The 15,449-nt window shown below is 44.6% G+C and overlaps 1 protein-coding gene and 1 long non-coding RNA gene across 9 annotated transcripts in view; one reads left to right on the forward strand and one right to left on the reverse strand.

Moving 5' to 3' along the window:
• Window positions 1-5,591, reverse strand: part of EIF2D (eukaryotic translation initiation factor 2D) — a 70,141-nt gene extending 64,550 nt beyond the window's left edge. Inside the window, exon 1 of one of the 8 annotated variants that reach the window (XM_073587253.1) lies at window positions 5,539-5,591. Coding sequence is in view for 5 of the 8 variants with exons in the window: in XM_073587247.1 (XP_073443348.1) it covers window positions 3,472-3,857 (386 nt within the window). In the remaining 3 variants the exon portion in view is untranslated. Of the gene's footprint in view, window positions 1-2,505; window positions 2,529-3,436; window positions 3,872-4,390; window positions 4,527-4,740; window positions 4,812-5,538 lie in introns of those variants that run through there. The other 7 variants (XM_073587248.1, XM_073587251.1, XM_073587255.1 and 4 more) reach the window with 7 other exon arrangements.
• Window positions 3,995-11,178, forward strand: LOC141099129 (uncharacterized). The gene is made up of 3 exons (XR_012234418.1): window positions 3,995-4,677; window positions 9,465-9,496; window positions 10,692-11,178. It is a non-coding gene; the product is annotated as an uncharacterized lncRNA (long non-coding RNA).
• The last annotated feature ends 4,271 nt before the right edge of the window (window positions 11,179-15,449 follow it).

The following is a 15,449-nucleotide window of genomic DNA, read 5'->3' on the forward strand; positions in this document are numbered from 1 at the left end:
GTTAGGGCTAGGGTTAGAGCTGAGATTAGGGTTAGGCGTGTGTTGCGGTTAGGGTTGGAGTTAGAATTGGGGGGTTTCCACTGTTTGGGCACATCAGGTGCTCTCCAAATGCAACATGGCGTCTGATCTCAATTCCAGCCAATTCTGCATTGAAAAGTCAAATGGTGCTCCTTCCCTTCCAAGCTCTGCCATGCGCCCAAACAGTGTTTTACCCCCACATATGGGGTATCAGCCTACTCAGGACAAATTGCAAGACAACTTTTGGGGTCCAATTTCTCCTGTTACCCTTAGGAAAATAAAAAATTGGGGGCAAAAATATTATTTTTGTGGAAAAAAATATGATTTTTTTATTTTCACGCCCGGGCGTTATAAACTTCTGTGAAGCACTTGGGGGTTCAAAGTGCTCACCACAAATCTAGATAAGTTCCGTGGGGGGGGTCTAGTTTCCAAAATGGGGTCACTTGTGGGGAGTTTGAATAGTTTAGGCACATGACACCCAAAGACCATTCCATCAAAGTCTGCATTCCAAAACGTCACTACTTCCCTTCCGAGCCCCGACGTGTGCCCATACAGTAGTTTTCTCCCACATATGAGGTATCAGCGTACTCAGGACAAATTGGACAACAACTTTTGGGGTCCAATTTCTCCTGGTACCCTTGGGAAAATAAAAAAATTGGGGACTAAATGATCATGTTTGTGGAAAAAATACGATTTTTTTATTTTCACGCCCGGGCATTATAAACTTCTGTGAAGCACTGGGGGATTCAAAGTGCTCACCACACATCTAGATAAGTTCCTTGGGGGGTCTAGTTTCCAAAATGCTGTCATTTGTGGGGGATTTCCACTGTTTTGGTACATCAGGGGCTTTCCAAACGCGACATGGTGTCCGATCTTAATTCCAGACAAAAATGTCAAATGGCGCTGCTTCCCTTCCGAGCTCTACCATGCGCCCAAATAGTCATTTACACCTACATATGGGGTATTAGCGTAATCAGCACAAATTTCATAATAACTTTTAGGGTCCTGTTACCCTTGGAAAAATAAGAATTGAGGGTGAAAAGATCATTTGTGTGGAAAAAATATGATTTTGTAATTGTACTGCTGTACGTTATAAACTTCTGTGAAGCCCTTGTGGGTTCAAAGTTCTCACCACAAATCTAGATAAGTTCCTTGGGGAGTCTAGTTTCCAAAATGGGGTCACTTGGGGGGGGGTTTCCACTGTTTAGGTACATCAGGGGCTCTCCAAACGTGACATGGCGTCCGATCTGAATTCCAGCCAATTTTGCATTGAAAAAGTCAAACGGCGCTCCTTCCCTTCTGAGCTCTGCCATGCACCGAAACAGTGGTTCCCCCCTACATATCAGGTATCAGCGTACTCAGGACAAATTGCACAATAACTTTTGCAGTCCAATTTCTCCTGTTACCTTTGGTAAAAAGTTAAATGTTCATTGTTTTTAAATATTAAAAAAATTGCTGTGAAGCACCTGAAGGGTTAATAAACTTCTTGAATGTGGTTTTGAGCACCTTAAGGGGTGCAGTTTTTTCACTTTTAGGTATTTTCTATCATATAGACCCCTCAAAGTGGCTTCAAATGTGATGTGGTCCGTAAAAATAAAATGGTGTTGCAAAAATGAGAAATCGCTGGTCAAATTTTAACCCTTATAACTTACTAACAAAAAAAAAATTTTGGTTCCAAAATTGTGCTGATGTAAAGTAAACATGTGGGAAATGTTAGTTATCAAGTTTTTTGTGTGCCGTATCTCTGTGATTTAAGGGCATAAAAATTCAAAGTTGGAAAATAGCGAAATTTTCAAAATTTTCGTCAAATTTATGTTTTTTTCACAAATAAACACAAGTTATTTGAATGAAATTTTACCACTAACATGAAGTACTATATGTCACGAGAAAACAGTGTCAGAATCACCGAGATACATGGAAGCGTTTCGGAGTTATTACCTCATAAAGGGACAGTGGTCAGAATTGTAAAAATTGGCCCGGGAGTTAACGTGCAAACCACCCTTGGTAGTGAAGGGGTTAATGGCTAACTGAAAAGATGGTAACACATTATTATTATTTATTATTATAGCATCATTTATTCCATGGCGCTTTATATGTGAGCTTTCGAGACTACTCAGGTCTCTTCATCAGGCATAGACTAATATAAAATCTGAAGAATCACATATTTATACAAAGCACAGCACAGAAATAATGCAATAGATAAGACAAGTGAAGTGAAGCAAAACTATCATTAGGGAAGAGGGATAAACCTTTGTGGCCATAAATATTGGAAAAGTTCATAGGTAAGGAGTGTGAAAGTTTTATTGTCCTCTGATTGGGGTCTGGATCTGTGTTGTAATGCCCCCACAAGGTCTGAGGAGCAAATTCCATAATTGATGTAAAAACACATAAATCCATGCGACACATTCATTCCTGCACTGAGTGTGTCAAGGGTTGTCTTAAGTTTATACTCCCAGACTCTTCTGTCTATCTGAGATTTGAAGTTACCTTTTAATACAAGTAATTTAATGTCCATTCACTTTATGATCAGTGGTGTCCAACCTCTACGACTTGCACTAGTTCTCAAAATGAAGAAAATAGAGCAGAGGGACAAAAAGATGTCAGAACAATCTACATAAGACAAAGGCAATTTATTATGATTTTTGTATCAGTTTCCTAATGACTGTCAAGTTTTCTGCTGGAAGTAGTATATTATCAGCCGAGTGCTTCCTCCACTTTCCTGTGTCGGTGAAGTGCATGAAGGGGGCTGACTGGCTTATATCTATAGCTAAACCAGCCCCCTTGTGGCTTAGTAATGTCAGCAGGTAACCTGCCTTTTTCATTCACATCACCAACACATAGGTTAGTGGAAGCTCTCAGCTGACCCATAAACTAATGTGAACATGGTGCTGCTGGGACGGGCGTGTACTGGCCTTAGTTATTGCCCCAGGTCTATGTTACAGCGCCCGGTGTTAATGTCATATGTAAAGACCTGGGCTAATTGCTGAACCTAGGAAATGGCTGCAGTAGTTTTCTACATCCTGTACTGAAAAGCCCCTATAAATTTGCATTAGGGGGATAAGTTACCCTTCAGTGTGTGTTCAGTCACCTCCCACATCTAGGACTTGGACGTTATTCTGTATAGTAGTGGGATTTTCTATATCCCCCACTAACAGGGGCTGTCTACATTTCAGGATCCCCGAGTCACTAATCTGTCATTGGGGTGTTGGGGAGCAGCACTGAGTCACGCTTATAAAGGGGAACCCAAAACAGAGAACACCCAAGCTGCACTGCCCCTTTAAATGTTTACTACAAAATAGAGAAAGCATCCATTTCCTGCCCCACATCACCCATAAATACACTAGTCTAGGCGACATTGTGTGCATCTACCATTACCAGCCAGCACAGGGGAGGAAGGGTGGACTGTGGCGCACATCACCTGTCTGAGCCTTTCATGGCCGTGTTGGACTTCACCTTGACGGGCTTGGCAAACATGACTGAAGTCTATGATGACAGGTGCAACAAACAGGAGGGAAAAGGAGCGGAGAAGCCGGTGTCTGCACATAGCATGAATCACTCCCTGGGCGCCGCCATGTTTGGTCCTTCTCACAATGTTGTCCCCCAGGAAACATGGTGCACTCGGAACGTACCGGTGATGTGCAGGACGCTGAGCGTACATACGTTATTCTCTCCACTGTAGGAGGACGCATGGCTCTTGCATGTATCGCTATGGATACTGGACAGCCCCTGCACTGTGCCTGGTGCAAGCCAGAGAATGTCCCCATGGAAATGGCCGTCTCATGGGGACATGTACATTTACATCTCCTTAGGGTGTGTTCACATTGCTGTTTTCTGCACATCCGTGTGTCAAGCATCCCCTGCATAACAGGATTTTGACGTATGCTCCAATGGGGCCATAGACTATAATGGTGCCGGCAGAGGGAACGTGTGCTCTTGCATGCATCATTTTCGGGTGTGTTCGCCTACTGGAGGTGGACACCAAGGGCTCATACTCATTTGCGAGAAGAATGGGCAAGTGCAATCTGATGGAAAAAATCGGGCTGCACCCGGACCAATGTTATTCTATGATTCCCTGCTCATCTGCGATCGGATTGAGAAAAAAATCACAGCATGCTGCACGTGGCCGCGTATATCGGACGGGACTCGTCAATGGGTGCGAGAAAAAAAATCACACAGCACTCGGACCATGCAAGTGCCGTCTAATTTTTAAGCATCCATGACCTTGAACACTCAACATTTCATCTTCCGCATACAGTAGAATCAGCGTGACCCGACAAAATGGAATAGATATATACACATAGAATAGATAGATAAAAAGAAATCAGTGAGGTGAACAGAGTTCATTTTGTATGAACCCGCTCAACTTTCTTACATCACCACGAAGCACTGACCCGCGCACTAGAGTCACCGACGTGGTTTGTGGAACCACTGTGCCACGGACCATGAAGAGCTTAGAGGGGTGTGGCTAAGCAATCACCTGACTGTTCACTAGAGCCTCTGATGGTGAGGTTAGACTTGGGGCTTCCGATGAACGCCAGGTGCCACTCAAGGACAGACCAAAGCAGCAGCTGGACCAGAGGACAGACTGGAGGGAGCGGCTTGCAGAGTTTGTATTAGAATGCAGCAGGCAGGATCTGCACCAGAGTTCAACAAGCACAGGTATGCAACCTTACACAACATAGACACATACGGGTGAGTGAAGGGACACGCCGGAGACCCTACCTGTCATAGCAGGGATCCAGCGTGGTGCTAACAACTAGCACACTAGTGTCTCTGCTGCCTGTCATGCTGAATGCTCGCATCGTGCCATCGGTTAGCATGCCAAGTACATGTAGCAGAGCTAGACTCGTCAAGGGACAAATGAATTATTACCTTCTTGTCGGAGAGGTGAGGAATATGGAGGATGGAATGGAGGAATATGGAACATGCAGGGGTGGCATTTATGCACATGTAATCTAAGTACATGTATCAAAGTACTTCTGGCAGTTATAACATGGATGAATGTGACACGCATCTCTATTCTCTTCATACAGGTAACCAGCTTTTCCAATCTCTGCTCTGAATCCACTCCTGTGTCTCCATTCAATGTCAGCAAGCAGATAATCCTGAATGCTATCTATGTGTTTTCAACTCTGTAAGCTTATATCTGGTAACCAGCTTTTCCAATCTCTGCTCTGAATCCACTCCTGTGTCTCCATTCAATGTCAGCAAGCAGTTAATCCTGAATGCTATCTATGTGTTTTCAACTCTGCAAGCTTATATCTGGTAACCAGCTTTTCCAATCTCTGCTCTGAATCCACTCCTGTGTCTCCATTCAATGTCAGCAAGCAGTTAATCCTGAATGCTATCTATGTGTTTTCAACTCTGCAAGCTTATATCTGGTAACCAGCTTTTCCAATCTCTGCTCTGAATCCACTCCTGTGTCTCCATTCAATGTCAGCAAGCAGTTTATCCTGAATGCTATCTATGTGTTTTCAACTCTGCAAGCTTATATCTGGTATATAGTTTTTTTCAACTTACTCTGCTTGTCCCCTTATGTTGTGAGGTCAAGAAACTTTTCAAAGTGCTTTATGATCCATGTAGTGCTGGACATGTGTTTATTTGACCACAACATTTTATTGGGTCCTGGTGTCTCAATTTAGTGTGATTGATTAACGAGCAGAGAGAGCCACAAAAAAAAAACAACAAAAAACTTAGCCTTAACCTCCTATATATTCAGACCTAGCTAGGGGGAGCATTTATGCACATGTAATCTAAGTACATGTATCAAAGTACTTCTGGCAGTTATAACATGGCAGTTAGACAGGGCAGGAGACAGGTAAGACATTTATATACATCTACTCTCTGTACATTTGGAGTACAACAAAGATATACCATATGCATTTGTGTAAATTTTATCCTGGCCGCTGCATTCACACACATCCACCGCCCTGGCATTAACTCTCCACACTCCATCCATATTGGCCCCTCGCTTCTTTCCTCTCCTATGTATAGCACTCATGCTCTTTTCACATTGTTAAATTGCACAGATCCAGCCAGTCCCACCATTCAACACCAGAGACGCTCACAAATCACTTAACCATCTGCTCACTCTTTCTATCCTCCTTCTCCTAGTTGCAGGAGACATTGCTCCCAACCCTGGTCCCCCATGTTATAGAAAGTCAAACCCCCCCACTGCTACACTCAGAAACCCCTCTAATCTTATTAATATTCCCTGCATGCCATCTGTCTCTCTTAATTGTGCACTTTGGAATTCTCGCTCAGTGTGTAACAAACTCTCCTTCATTCATGACTTCTTCCTTTCTAATTCTCTTAACCTCCTGGCTCTTACTGAAACCTGGATCCAGCAGTCAGATACTACCGCTGCTGCTGCTCTTTCATACGGGGGGCTACACTTCTCTCATACCCCAAGATCAGACAATAGAGCTGGTGGAGGCGTTGGTCTGCTCCTATCACCAAAATGTACCTTTCAGGTTATCCCTCAAGTACCCTCACTTGTCTTCCCTTCTTTTGAGGTCCATGCCGTCAGACTCTACACCCCCTTCTCCATGCGAATGGCGGTGGTGTATCGTCCTCCCGGCCCCTCCCATCAGTTCCTGGATCATTTTGCCACTTGGCTTCCACATTTTCTCTCCTGTGACATCCCTACCCTCATCATGGGAGATTTCAACATCCCCATTGCTCTTCCCCTCTCCCCATCTGCTACTCACCTTTTATCTCTAACCTCCTCATTTGGCCTTTCGCAGCTTACTAATTCTCCAACGCATGAAGACGGAAACTCCCTCGACTTGGTCTTCTCTCGGCTTTGTGCAGTGGATGATTTTGCAAACTCCCCTCTCCCGCTCTCTGACCACAATCTTCTTTCATTCTCTATAAAGAACTGCCAGGCTGCTCAGGTCACCCCCACTGTCCAGACTTATAGAAACATACAGGCCATTAACACCCAGAAACTTCTGAAGAACTTGCAGTCTTCATTGGCCCCTATCTCCTCCCTCTCATGTCCTGATTCTGCATTGAAGCATTACAATGAAACACTTCAAAGTGCCCTGGATGAATTTGCACCCCCTATAAATAGAACACCACAACGCAGACGGCGACAACCCTGGCACACGGTGCAAACACGTTTCCTGCAGCGGTGCTCCAGGTGCGCCGAACGTCTGTGGAGAAAATCCAATCTACACGAAGATTTCATCCATTTTAAGTTTATGCTTAGAACATACAACACTGCCCTTCACCTCTCCAAACCAACCTATTTCAACACCCTCATCATCTCACTGTCCAATAACCCGAAACGTCTCTTTGACACTTTTCATTCTCTACTCAATCCAAGAGTACAGGCCCCAACCACGGAGCTCCGAGCTGACGATCTGGCCAATTACTTCAAAGAAAAAATTGACCAGATCCGACAGGAAATTATCTCCAAATCCCCTCATACCATGCACTGTCCTCCCTCCCCCACTGCATCTAACTCACTCTCTGATTTTGAACCAGTCACAGAAGAAGAAGTAAGCAGGCTCCTTGCATCTTCTCGCCCAACTACTTGCACCAGTGACCCATTTCCGTCACATCTCCTCCAGTCCCTTTCCCCTGCTGTCACCCCTCGCCTAACTAAAATATTTAACCTCTCTCTCTCTTCTGGTAGTTTTCCCTTCTCATTTAAGCATGCCATCATACATCCACTACTTAAAAAACCATCCCTCGACCAAAACTGTGCCGCTAACTATAGACCTGTCTCTAATCTTCCCTTCATCTCTAAACTCCTGGAACGCCTGGTCCACTCCCGTCTTATCCGCTATCTCTCAGATAACTCTGTTCTCGACCCTCTCCAATCCGGTTTCCGCTCTTTACACTCCACTGAAACTGCCCTCACTAAAGTCTCTAATGATCTGCTAACAGCTAAATCAAATGGTCATTACTCCATGCTAATTCTCTTGGATCTCTCTGCAGCATTCGACACTGTGGATCATCAGCTCCTCCTCACTATGCTCCATTCCATTGGCCTCAAGGACACCGTTCTCTCCTGGTTCTCCTCCTATCTCTCCGGCCGCTCCTTTACTGTTTCTTTTGCCGGTTCCTCCTCCTCTCACCTTCCCCTTACTGTTGGGGTTCCTCAAGGATCGGTTCTAGGCCCCCTCCTCTTCTCCTTGTACACTGCCCCTATTGGTCAAACAATCAGTAGATTTGGTTTCGAGTAGCATCTCTATGCTGATGACACCCAATTATACGCTTCTTCTCCTGACATCACGCCAGCCTTTCTAGAAAACACTGGCGATTGTCTAAACGCTGTGTCTAATATCATGTCCTCACTATATCTGAAACTGAACCTGTCAAAGACTGAACTCCTTGTGTTTCCTCCCGCTACTAATGTACCTACACCCGACATTGCCATTTCCGTGTGTGGTTCCACTATTACTCCCCAGCAACATGCCCGCTGTCTTGGGGTCATACTTGATTCCGAGCTTTCCTTTGCCCCCCACATTCGATCACTGGCTCGCTCTTGTCATCTGCACCTCAAAAACATTTCTAGAATTCGACCTTTTCTTACTTTTGACTCTGCAAAAACTCTTACTGTTTCTCTTATTCATTCTCGTCTCGACTATTGTAACTCTCTTCTAATCGGTCTCCCTCTTACCAAACTCTCCCCTCTCCAATCTGTCTTGAATGCTGCAGCCAGGATCATATTCCTCACCAATCGTTACACCGATGCCTCTACCTTGTGCCAGTCATTACACTGGCTACCCATCCACTCCAGAATTCAGTATAAACTTATTACCCTCACCCACAAAGCCCTCCATGGCTCAGCACCACCCTACATCTCCTCCCTTGTTTCAGTATACCACCCTACCCGCGCCCTCCGTTCTGCTGATGACCTGAGGTTAGTATCCTCAATAGTCAGAACCTCCCACTCCCGTCTCCAAGACTTTACACGTGCCGCGCCAATTCTTTGGAATGCACTTCCCAGGTCAATACGATTAGTCCCCAATCCCCACAATTTTAAGCGTGTCCTGAAAACGCATTTATTCAGACTGGCCTATCGCCTCAACACATTAACCTAACCTATCCCTGTGTGGCAGAGCCAAAAGTTTTACCATAACCAGGTTCCCAGCATCATGTTCCCACATGCTTTATGCATCCATTAGCCCTCTGTGTCTGTACTGTTACACACTTAACATTATGGCTGGTCCATACAATCAGGGCAACTGTTACCACCCACCTTTCGTGTCTACCTCTTTCCTCATAGACTGTAAGCTTGCGAGCAGGGCCCTCACTCCTCTTGGTATTTGTTATAATCTACTGTATGTGATTATTGTTATGCTGTAATGTCTATTGTCTGTACAAATCCCCTCTGAAATGTAAAGTGCTGCGGAATATGTTGGCGCTATAAAAATAAAATGTATTATTATTTATTATTATTATGGTTGTTTATTATTTTAATTCTTTTACAGGGGACATGGACTTCAGTGGATTAGGCACAAAAGTGAGTATAACTTTGCTTTTTCATTTTAAAATTAATTAAATTTGTCAGTGTCTTTATTTCAAATAAAGAACTTTACTTTGGATGTTTCTTATTTACGGTATGACTATGGGGTTAGTAACAGACGCCTCTCCATTATTAACCACTGGGCTTGATTTCACCTGACAATACAAAGGTGACAGCAACCCTAAGGGTGTGTGCACATGCTGCGGATTGATCCGCGCAGATTTTGCAAAATCCGCAGGTATCTGCGGATTAGCCTGCGGTTTATCACCTCTACAATGGAGGAGATGGTAAACCGCAGCGGAATTCGCAGAAAGAATTGACATGTCAATTCTTTCTGCGGTTTAGAAACCGCAGCAAATCCGCACCGTCTGCACTGCGGTTTCCATTTCCCATAGGATATTATGCTACTGTACACCGCAGCGCCAAAACCGCTGCGGATCTGCAGCAGAATCCGCAGCGTGTGCACACACCCTAACCCTATTACCCCAATTGCCAACGCACAGGACAAGTGGGAAGAGTGAGACTAAGCGCCAGAATTGGAGCATCTTATGGATGCGCCATTTTTAGGGCATCTGAGAGCTATTGTTTTTAGTCTGGCAGGGGGGCAATATCCATGACCTTTTCCTAGGCTATTAATATCAGCCCGCAGCTGTCTGCCTAGACTTGGTGGTTTTGATTATAGGGGTACCCTATGTTTTTTGGGGGGTGAGTGCCCCATTTTAATAACCAGTAAAGGCTTAGTATACAGCTGTGAGCTGATATTAATAGCCTGGGAAGCTTCATGTGTATTGGTTATAAACATGTACCCCCAGCTGTCCGCTTTCCCTCTGCTGGTTAATAAAATTTGGGGGGATTGAAAGCCATTTTTTAATGAATATTATTTATTACTAAAATACATGTATAGTAAGCTACACACGCAAAGCACTGATTATATATCTCATACATATATCTATCCATCCATCCATCCATCCAGATATATATATATATATATATATATATATATATATGTGTGTTTAAGAATATTTCCTTTGAAAACTATCCTTAAGTGACATTGAGAATTACGCTGTGTAAGAGCTAATGTTAAAATCGCATTACATACGGATTGTATATGCATGTCATTCGGAAGCTAGGTGATAAAAATCTCATTGTACTCTCATGAAAATAACATGACACTTGCATAATGACTTTTCAGGAACAACGATGGACCGATTTGATGGGTATTAGCCCTAAGACGTAGTCTACTACTTAGGTTGAGCTGGTTGTGGAGTGTCCCACTGCTGCGACCTCAGCCATGATCAGGAGTTGCAGAGCCTAGTCAGCCCCCAGGAAATTCTTGATGCAAACAAAACACCATCTGTAAAAAAGCTGAAGTTGAAAAGAGGATGGCTTCTACAAATGGATAATGATCCTAAACACAAAATCCATCGAAAGGCGCAAGCTGAAGGTTTCACAGTGGCCCTCACATCATTGAAAATTTGTGGCTAGACCTCAAAATAACAGTGCGTGAATGGATGAAAATCCCTCAAGCAAGAATTGAAAGACTCTTGGCTGACTACAAAAAGCGTTTACAAGCTGTACTTTCAAAAGGAGGTGCTACTACTAGCCATGCATGGTGACTAAACTTTTGCATTGGCCCATTTTTCTTTTTGTAATTTTTAAAATGTAAAAGATGAAAATAAGTGTTTTTTTTTTTTTTTGCCTAAAGCCCCCGTTACACACTGCGATATCGCTAGCAATATCGCTGTAAAGTCCGGCGGCTCCCCCGCTGGTTATCGCTGATCGCGCGAGAAGCTGCTGGATCATTTCTCGTCGGTCACTTCCTGCTGGGCTTCCTGTGGCGCCGACGAGCGACGCGTGGAGCCGGGCGGGAGGACGCAGGATCGCCGCGTCTGACAGGTAAGTAGCGATCCCCGTCCCCAGCGTCATATCGCTGGTCGGGATCGCTGGTGCATCGCTAGGTGTAACGGTACCCTAAGATACAAAAAGGAAACGTGTCATCTTTAGATTTAGGCCTTTTAGAGATTTAATCTTCAACTTGTTTAACTGTTCACAATTGCAGTAACTTTGAATAGGGGTGCCCAAACTTTTACCTGCCACTGTATATATGCCCTCCATCCAAGAATATGTCCCTTAGGTCGGGGTCACACTAGCGTATGGCATCTGATGCAAGAGCATCGGATGCGATATGCTAATGACCCTCGGCTCCTGCTCTGCTGCGAGCGGGGGCCGAGTGTCAGGCGACTGTCCTCCGAGCCTCTCACAGAGAAGATCGAAGCACAGCTGCAGAGGAGGCAGAGAAACTAATTTCTCCATCTCCTCCATTGCCGGGGTCAGCGTATATCGCACCGCACTGGGATGATATCCGAGTGATGTGCGCTGTGTCACTCGCACCCATAGACTTATATGGGTGCAAGCGAGCCGAGTGTCGGTGTCAATCGCAGCATGCGGCGATTTCTCTAGCTCATAGAATACGGGCGAGAAAAAAAAGGTGATGGGAGCTGCCCCATAAATTATCAGTGGTCCGAGTGCTATGAGATGTTTTATCACATAGCACTCATCCATATTCAACGCTAGTGTGACCCCGGCCTTATTCTGTGCCCCATCCTGGTATATATATCCCCCACCTTGGTATATACAGTTGTGGCCAAAAGTATTGACACCCCTGCAATTCTGTCAGATAATACTCAGTTTCTTCCTGAAAATGATTGCAATCACAAGTTCTTTGGTATTATTATGTTCATTTAATTTGTCTTAAATGAAAAAACACAAAATAGAATGAAGCAAAAAGCAAAACATTGATCATTTCACACAAAACTCCAAAAATGAGCCAGACAAAAGTATTGGCACCCTCAGCCTAATACTTGGTTGCACAACCTTTAGCCAAAATAACTGCGACCAACCGCTTCCGGTAACATCAATGAGTTTCTTACAATGCTCTGCTGGAATTTTAGACCATTCTTCTTTGGCAAACTGCTCCAGGTCCCTGATATTTGAAGGGTGCCTTCTCCAAACTGCCATTTTTAGATCTCTCCACAGGTGTTCTATGGGATTCAGGTCTGGAATAGTGATGGGTGAGTCCTAAATTACTCGGAATCGCTTGACTCTAGCGAGTCCGATCCCGGGACTCGCTACTCGTTGCGAGTCTAGCGAGTCCAATGTTAATGAATGGGGAAGCGAGTCTTAGCGAGTAATGTGCGATTTACAAATCGCAGATGTGTCTCGGAAAGCGCTTGCATTGGCGATTTGTAAACCCCACTCGCAACAGTTTGTTGCTGCTGTGTCCGAGTCCAAATTCGCATTTGTTTGTCTTATTTAGCGCCGATGAGGCGAGGGAAGCGATTTTTCTCTAGCACACACCATGCTTTGAGCAAACAGGAAATAATCCGAGTCGAGTTGACATACGCACACACACACAGAGCAATACAGAGCAATCATGGCCCGTGTCACTGTCAACACGCTGCAGTTGATTGATCTGGTGGAGGCTCGGCCCCTGCTTTGGCTCCCCACTGACCCTGCCTATGGGCATAACATCCAGCGGACTACAGCCTGGAGGGAGATCGCTCAAGTGATGTTCCCTGCACTGCTACGGCCACGACCTCGTCCCTTTGCAACCTCTTTTTTGGGAAATTGTGGTTTTTGTGACATTGTTGACAAATGCACAGTCACCGAGATGGAGTTAGGTGGTGCTGTAGGCGTCACTTGCTGGCGGGGTAAGTGTGTGTGCTGACACCTAGCAGTGAAGCTGCACACTAGTCCCTGCATTGTGCACTGCACTGTAAGGCTTGATCCACCCTGCCTGCCTACAGTCTACATAGTACTCCTCTGTCCTCCTGGTAGCTCTCAGAAGAGCTGTTTGGGTTTAATATAAGGAATCTTGAAGTTTCCCTACACTAACTGACAATCCCTATGATCTGCTCAAGCATCTACCTCACCCTGCTCTATCTCAGATCTCTCAGGAATGTAGAGGAAATGGCGGTGGAAAAGGCTTATATAAAGCCTCGCCACTCATACATGACATAGGCATCACGATGGACAGAAGCCAATCATAGTCCTGCCACAACCAACATTACTGAATATGATTGGCTAACATGCTTGTCCATCTAAAAAAGTTTTCTGACCTAACACGCTAGGCTGTCTCGGAAGCTTTGTAGGAACATAACAGATTCTATATTTGCGAGTCCCGAATCCAGTATACAGGACTCGGGATTCGTAGACTCGCTCAGACTCGCTGACAATCGCTGTGAGTTGACATAGGCTGTCTTGGAAACTTGTAGGAACATAACAGATTCTGTATAAGCGAGTCCCGAATCCAGTATACAGGACTCGGAATCGTAGACTCGCTCAGACTCGCTGTTGACAGCGATGTGATATAGCGAGTCTAGCGAGTGAGAAAAAAAAACTCTGACAAAACTAGGATTGCCATTGACTTTCATTGGACTCGTTACTGGGCGAGTAATCACTGGGAGACTCGCCGAGTAACGAGTCCAGCGAGTCCCTTACTATTCGCCGAGTAACGAGTCCTAGCGAGTAGCAGGGCTGTGGAGTCGGAGTCGGTGCTCATTTTGGTGGAGTCTGAGTCGGTATAAAATGGACCGACTCCGACTCCTAAAATATATAATAAATTGGGTACAGTAATTCAATGCAGGATGTGCTGAATATTTTTTCATAGGAGTTTGGGAAAGTTATGAAATGTCCTATAAATGGCTGTTATATTCCTGATCTAAGGCTACATTCACACACAGCGTTTTTCCTGTGTTTTTTGAGGATACGTTTTTCAGCTGCAAAAGCTGATCATCTTTTTAAAAAACTGCATCACCTGAAATGTTTTTGAGCTCATAGATAATGTTTTCAATAGTAAAAGCAGATTAGAAATCTGCTCTATCTATCCATTTATCCATATCTGTCTATCCATATCGTATCTGTACCAAAAAGAATGAAAACCGGGTAGTACACCAATATATATTCTGTTCTATCTAAATATCTTGATTATTGGATCATAAAAATGATTAAATGTCTGAGATTCACATTGTACTACAATAAATTTTTCACTTAAATATAAGCAATATGTGTGGGAGTCGGAGTCGGAGTTGGAGTCGGTGTAAGGGAAATTGAGGAGTCGGAGTCGGAGTCGCAGGTTTGGCTTACCGACTCCACAGCCCTGGCGAGTAGACTTGCCCATCCCTAGTCTGGAATCATTGCTGGCCACCTTAGAAGTCTCCAGTGCTTTCTCTCAAACCATTTTCTAGTGCTTTTTGAAGTGTGTTTTGGGTCATTGTCCTGCTGGAAGACCCATGACCTCTGAGGGAGACCCAGCTTTCTCACACTGGGCCCTACATTATGCTGCAAAATTTGTTGGTAGTCTTCAGACTTCGTAATGCCATGCACACGGTCAAGCAGTCCAGTGCCAGAGGCAGCAAAGCAACCCCAAAACATCAGGGAACCTCCACCATGTTTGACTGTAGGGACTGTGCTTTTTTCTTTGAATGCCTCTTTTTTTCTCCTGTAAACTCTATGTTGATGCCTTTGCCCAAAAAGCTCTACTTTTGTCTCATCTGACCAGAGAACATTCTTCCAAAACGTTTTAGGCTTTTTCAGGTAAGTTTTGGCAAACTCCAGCCTGGCTTTTTTATGTCTCGGGGTAAGAAGTGGGATCTTCTTGGGTCTCCTACCATACGGTCCCTTTTCATTCAGACGCCGACGGATAGTACGGGTTGACACTGTTGTACCCTCGGACTGCAGGGCAGCTTGAACTTGTTTGGATGTTAGTCGAGGTTCTTTATCCAACATCCGCACAATCTTGCGTTGAAATTTCTTGTCAATTTTTCTTTTCCATCCACATTTAGGGAGGTTAGCCACAGTGCCATGTGCTTTTAACTTCTTGATGACACTGCACACGGTAGACACAGGAACATTCAGGTCTTTGGAGATGGACTTGTAGCCTTGAGATTGC

Source organism: Dendrobates tinctorius, unplaced genomic scaffold, assembly GCF_039654945.1.
Source record: "Dendrobates tinctorius isolate UK_male_01 unplaced genomic scaffold, ASM3965494v1 ptg000098l, whole genome shotgun sequence".
In the NCBI taxonomy this organism is placed as follows: domain Eukaryota; kingdom Metazoa; phylum Chordata; class Amphibia; order Anura; family Dendrobatidae; genus Dendrobates; species Dendrobates tinctorius.